The sequence below is a fragment of the Asterias rubens genome, chromosome 7, assembly GCF_902459465.1.
Source record: "Asterias rubens chromosome 7, eAstRub1.3, whole genome shotgun sequence".
NCBI lineage: Eukaryota > Metazoa > Echinodermata > Asteroidea > Forcipulatida > Asteriidae > Asterias > Asterias rubens.
The window spans coordinates 4,190,868-4,197,209 of record NC_047068.1 but is presented as its reverse complement, the minus strand read 5'-3'; the positions used below and the strand labels follow the sequence as shown (position 1 = coordinate 4,197,209).

Below are 6,342 nucleotides of genomic sequence, written 5' to 3'. Positions count from 1 at the left end.
TGAGTAATTACCAATAGTGTCCACTGCCTTTAATGACTATTTTTCTCGTCTTCGGTTTTTTTTTTTTTTGGGGGGGGGGCGGGGGGCTCATACACGTTTTATGTCTTGCGATTACCGATTGCGGATGAGACCTATAACAATAGTTACCTCCGCGTGACTGTGACAGGTAGTAGGCCTATTGTTATGCCGTTGTTATTGCACAAAGTCGGTTTCTATCCTACACAACCGGTCCGCTGATGTCGATCGATAAAGTCGTGTGTACTTGTGTACAAACAATATTGTGTATGTACATGTACGCAGTGTATGTACATGTATGTTTGACCTTTTGACTGCGCAACCTGATGCCTAGCTAGCTGCACAAACGTAATTATTAACGCTACATACCGCGCCGTGTAAGTACCCCTCTAACCTCCGGTCGGTGAGGTACGTGGCGACACAACCAGCTTTACTCCGTCCGAGCTGCAATAACAAACATTGTCTCTCTAAAAGATTGCCAACACTTTCGCCATGGGGAAGACGTCAGGAAATCAAGTTGAAATGGAAAGGATTGACCAGCGATATGGTGGCCAAAGTAAGTAAAGTAGAAAGTGAGCTGTCAAAGTGAGCTGGTGGAGGAGCATCTTGGAGGTGGAGGTAGGACCTCCATGCTGGGTGGAGCAATGTCTTCAACTTCAATTCAGTTTTCAGGGGCCTCAATTCAAGTCAATCCAACCATTTCTACCTCCATGATCCAACCATCCAACGGAGGTTGATTGTTTTACCATCGATTGGAGGAAGGAAAATGGAGCAAAGCTGCATGGTTTTACCATAGAGTACCATGGTCCATGGATTTTATAGATTTTACCGTATTCCGATTCTGACAATACTAAAATATAGCTGTGTTACTGTATTTAAGTCTGGTGCATGTAGACATTACATTATTAGCATCTTTCGTATAAAAACTACGTATGTACATGCAATGAAAGGGACAAGCTCAAGCTAGAGTCGATTATTCGCTGATCTGATATCTACCTCCATGATCTGACAGTTATGACACTCATAAATAACACTCGGGTCAAATTGGAAAAGGCACTACTTTCTTAATGGTCTATTTCGTGGGGCTGTTATTATAAACAACAGAAGGCAAATTTCCATCATTTTCTATATAATTATTTGTGAGTGTGGAGTCCCTCCCAGCATGCCCAAGTCAAGTCATAAACATCGATTATGTCAACAGACCAATGTGACTTGAGTGATTGAGTCCGAGTCCAAGTCTGAGTCGTTGACCAGCATGACTTTAGTCCGAGTCCAAGTCAGAATTATAATTGACCATCGTGACTGAATTGAGTCGAGAAGCTTGTCCAAGTCAGAATTATTGACCATCGTGACTGAGTCCGAGTGCAACTTCAAGTCTGAATTACTGACCATTGTGACTTGAGCATCGTGACTTGAGTCCGAGTCCAAGTCTGAATTATTGACCATCGTGACTTGAGTCCCAGTCCAAGTCTGAATTATTGACCATCGTGACTTGAGTCACAGTCCAAGTCTGAATTATTGACCATCGTGACTTGAGTCACAGTCCAACTCTGGTATATTGACCATCGTGACTTGAGTCCCAGTCCAACTCTGAATTATTGACCATCGTGACTTGAGTCACAGTCCAACTCTGGTATATTGACCATCGTGACTTGAGTCCCAGTCCAAGTCTGAGTCATTGACCATCATCACTTAATTCCCAGTCCAAGTCTGAATTATTGAACATCGTGACTTGAGTCCAAATCCAAGTCCATTATTGACCCTTACAGCCCTCATGACCCAAGTCAGAGTTCATTTCTGAGTCTTTGACCATTGTGACTTGAGTCTGAGTTCAAGTGGGGGGGTCTGAGTGATTGTGAATTGAGTCTGAGTTTAAATCTGAGTTTGACCTTGTGACTTGAGTCTGAGTCCGACTCCAAGCCTACATGTAAGTCATTGTGACTTGAGTCCAAGTCCAAGCTCGAGTCAATGACCATGGCAACTCAAGTCTGAGTCCAAGTCAGTGGGATGGACTAATCATTGTGACTCAAGTCTGAGTCCAAGTCCGTGGGATAGACCAATCATTGTGATTCAAGTTCTAGTCCAAGTTCAGGGCGGGGATAGACCAATCATTGTGACTCAAGTCTGAGTCCAAGTCCGTGGGATAGACCAATCATTGTGACTCAAGTCTGAGTCCAAGTCCAGGGGATAGACCAATCATTGTGACTCAAGTCTGAGTCCAAGTCGGTGGGATAGACCAATCATTGTGATTCAAGTCCGAGTCCAAGTCGGTGGGATAGACCAATCATTGTGACTCAAGTCTGAGTCCAAGTCCGAGGGATAGACCAATCATTGTTACTCAAGTCTGAGTCCAAGTCCGTTATTGACCATCGTAAACCCAAGTCCTAGTCATCAAAACTGTGATCATGGGTTGGACTCAAGTCAGAGTTTTAGTCATGGGTCCCACAACTCTGCATACAATGAGCCACCCATGCTCTTGTTTGAGATTGACATTGTTGATTAAACTTGATAGGCTCTACTGAACAGATTTTCTTGTTTCTTTCTCTGCATATTAGATAAAGTGGATCCGAGCCTTGGATCGGATGTCTACTGTGCAATGTTCATATCAGGCTTCATACTATTTATGACATTTCCTCTGACTATCTGGTTCTGTTTTAAGGTATAGTTACTGGTTTGTTATCTTATCTATTGTGATTTTTATTCTTATTGTTTGTCAACAAAACTGTAAAATTAAACAAGCATTTAACTATTCATAATAACAGGAACTGAAAACATCAACCAAGGAACTGTTGTCTTTGAGGAGAAAAAAAGGAGAACAAAATGTATCTCAAATATTGACTGTATGGCTCTGCCTTGACAGTGATACCCTGGCCAAATTCTAGTCTTATTTAAACACCTGCAAGGGCCAGTCAACTCCAAGTTGTTTCAAATGGCTTTAATTTTAAAAAGCATCACTTCGGGCTGATGTAAGCTGATTTGGACTAATGAAGTGACAATCTGCTGGGTAGTCGCAGGACAAATTTAGGGCAAACCATAGGTTAATTTAAACATGAAAACAAAACATTTCAAATCATTGGATATAGTTGAAAAAAAGTCCTGTTATTTTTTTATTTGCAAATGACCAATACATATGCGCAAGGGCCAAAATCATGATTAATTATCAGGCCTGTATGCTTCGCTTTTGAAAGGGCAAGGGCACCAAGGCATTTTTTTCTTGGTAAAGGGCACCCTATGAGGAAATTGTAAATTTCTACTGGAACGCTTCAAGGGCACCAAGGCAATGACCAGGGGGCACAGAGGCAGTCACCTTCGTTGCCTCCGTGAAGTATCAGGCCTGAATTATTATTACATTATTTTGGTAAATTATATTTGGTTTGTGGTTACACCATGTGTTTTTACTTGCGAGTAAATTTGGTTCTTTAGAAAACTTTGTTGCTATAGTTTTCTTGAAGAGACAGGCATGTCAGTGTGCCCATGTGACATGCCCGCTCTTCACAATGTAAAAATGCTTGTATCTTTGTGAAAACGGTGACGTCAATGTGTAGATACCAGTTGGTTCTGAAGCACCTTAGTATGTTGGGTGATCATTGTCTTAGGTATAATCCTATTGACCATCTCCACATCCACAGTATACACCATTAAAGTCTCACGTTTTTACCCTTCTTCAAGACGGTTGCAGAGTATGAGCGAGCCATTATCTTCAGAGCCGGCCGTCTGTTACCCGGTGGACCTAAGGGACCCGGTCTGTTCTTCATCTTCCCGTGCATCGATGAGTTCAGAGTCATTGATCTCCGGACACTGTCTTTTGATGTTCCACCTCAAGAGGTTGGTCCTATCTTTTTTTTTATTCATGAGTAATTGCTTTTAGCTATGGGTTGAGCAAAGAAGAAATTTACGAGAGCAGGATTTGTCTCCTAAAGTCCCCCTATTTAACCAACATCTATCTTCACAAGTACACAACAACAATTCGCATCAGTTGACTTTTACTGAACTCCAGCAATACATTCACTGATAAAACAACTCTGTGACGTCAAAACTCGTATCACATTTGCATTCTTAAGAAGTAGAACCAGGCTTAAAATGTGGGGTTGAAATTCATCTCATGTTCTTTCCTCAGATCTTGTCCAAAGATAGTGTGACAGTGACAGTTGACGCTGTGGTCTACTTCCGTGTGAGTGATCCTTCCATGGCCGTGCTGAACGTAGAGAACTACTCGCGATCTACGGAGCTTCTAGCTGCCACCACCCTGCGTAATATCCTGGGCACCAAGACCCTGGCCGAGGTGCTGAGCCAAAGGGACGAGGTCAGCGGCAGCCTTCAGACCCTGTTGGATGATGCCACTGACCCATGGGGAATCAAGGTGGAACGGGTGGAAATGTAAGTCTCCCATCTAAAGGAAAACCTATCCAATACTCTCAAGTTACACATGTTTCCATTTGCTGCCAATTTATTGGTTTTTAAGTAACTCAATGTTATAATTTCTCAATTGATTTGCAGTGGTTCTAAAAAAGAACTGATGGAGTATTATACCAACCCAACTCTTTGAAGATTGATTTTTTAGTGGGGAGGGGCACCCCTTCATAGCAGAATTGAATAGTACTGATCCGATATCCAAAGAACCATTCCAGAAGTTATTTACAAGGGTACAGGGCTAAAAATTCATGGCTCTGCTTACTGCCAAATTCTGCGCTAACGATCACCATGCTCCGATTGCAGGGCAAGCACTGAATTTCTGCACTAGCTGTGTAAGCAGAGAATGACTAGATGTAGTGACGTGGAGTACGCACGCGCACAAGTCGAAATTCCCTGCTCACCCGTGAAATACGCTTGGTGTAAGCAAAAAATTCCCTGCTTCCGCAAGCGCAGTTTTTTTCCTTACGTTAAGCAGATCTAGCCATGATAGGTAACCAAAATTTAATTAACACCTGACCAGTAAATTGTGTAGCTTTGTACATTTAAAGTAACTTGAAGAAAAATCCTCCTCCAGGGGAGATAAATTAAAAAAAATCCTGACCTTTTTCAGAATTCGTGAAAATTATTTGTCCCTTTGCTGTCATTACAGTAAGGACGTCAGTTTGCCTAGGCAGATGCAGCGAGCAATGGCCGCTGAGGCTGAAGCCTCCAGGGAGGCCCGAGCTAAGGTAAGCCCATTATTTGATGATAACGCACCTTTGGTGAGAGTTGAACCGTCTGAATTTGTTTTTCAAGCGGCATACAAACACAAATTTGTTTCCTCCCTGCTGAGTTGAATGTAAATACCTCCCTCATTATTGCACAAAATCTACAAGATGCAAACGGCAGCTCTGCTTTAAAGGGTTGTGATACCTTTTGTAGATCAGGTTTTTGGCCATGACATAATCTGTAGATGTTTTTGAGAAAAAAAAGGTGAAAATCACGGTCGATGTTTACAGAAGAGCCGTTAAATCCATTGTACATAATTGTTCGTCTCACTTCAAAAAAAAATATTTCCTTAAATTGTTCATTTCTCAAAAACTACAGTACCTCAGCAGGTAATAAAAGGGAAGCTTTCTACCACCATTATCTTAAAATAGTGTATTAGGGTAAATCTGTGGACGTATGTGTTTTGTGTCTTACAAAAAGTACCCAAACCCTTGATAACACAAATCAGAGTGGGATGTGAAAAAGGCTTTTAATTAACCTTGTTCAATCAAGAATCAAGCTGCGCAAATATAAAATGTGTTTTATATTTGTTTGTTTTCTGAACAGGTGATTGCCGCTGAGGGAGAGCAGAATGCCTCCCGGGCCCTCAAGGAGGCAGCTGACATCATCGCTGAGTCTCCCAACGCCCTCCAGCTCCGCTACCTCCAGACTCTTAACTCCATCTCGGCTGAGAAGAACTCCACCATCATCTTCCCTCTGCCCATCGACATCCTGGCCGGCTTCATGAAGAAATGACAATCAACGTCCACTACAGGCAAGCCTCGTGTGCAGAAGGATGAAGGTATGCCAATGCTTGACATGTAAGTATTATTTGGTAGTTTGGAAGTTTCTACTACTGTTTGTTATGTTTGAGCATTTTATGAATTGTTTTTCACTGTTTTAAAGCTCTGGACACGCTTGGTAATTGTCAAAGACCAGTATTCTCACTAGGGGGGCGTTTCTCACAAAGTTTTGTACTATAAACAGCTCTCTATTGCTCATTACCAAGTGAGTTTTTATGCTAACAATTATTTTGAGTAATTACCAATAGTGTCTAGTGCCTTTCTTAGTAGACCAGTTGGCTGTGATTTATTAGTGTGGAATCAGATTGAATTATTAACATAAAAACATGAAAATGCAACCAGAGCTCTCCCAAGGCTTTTTCAA

General features: G+C 41.9%; 1 protein-coding gene across 1 annotated transcript; it reads left to right on the top strand.

Moving 5' to 3' along the window:
• Positions 1-361: 361 nt before the first annotated feature.
• Positions 362-6,136, top strand: LOC117292417 (mechanosensory protein 2-like). Its single transcript, XM_033774448.1, has 6 exons — positions 362-571; positions 2,571-2,674; positions 3,685-3,840; positions 4,133-4,392; positions 5,078-5,156; positions 5,743-6,136. Exons 1-6 carry the CDS (start codon positions 508-510, stop codon positions 5,929-5,931), a joined length of 852 nt encoding a protein of 283 aa, XP_033630339.1. The 5' UTR covers positions 362-507; the 3' UTR covers positions 5,932-6,136.
• Positions 6,137-6,342: the final 206 nt, after the last annotated feature.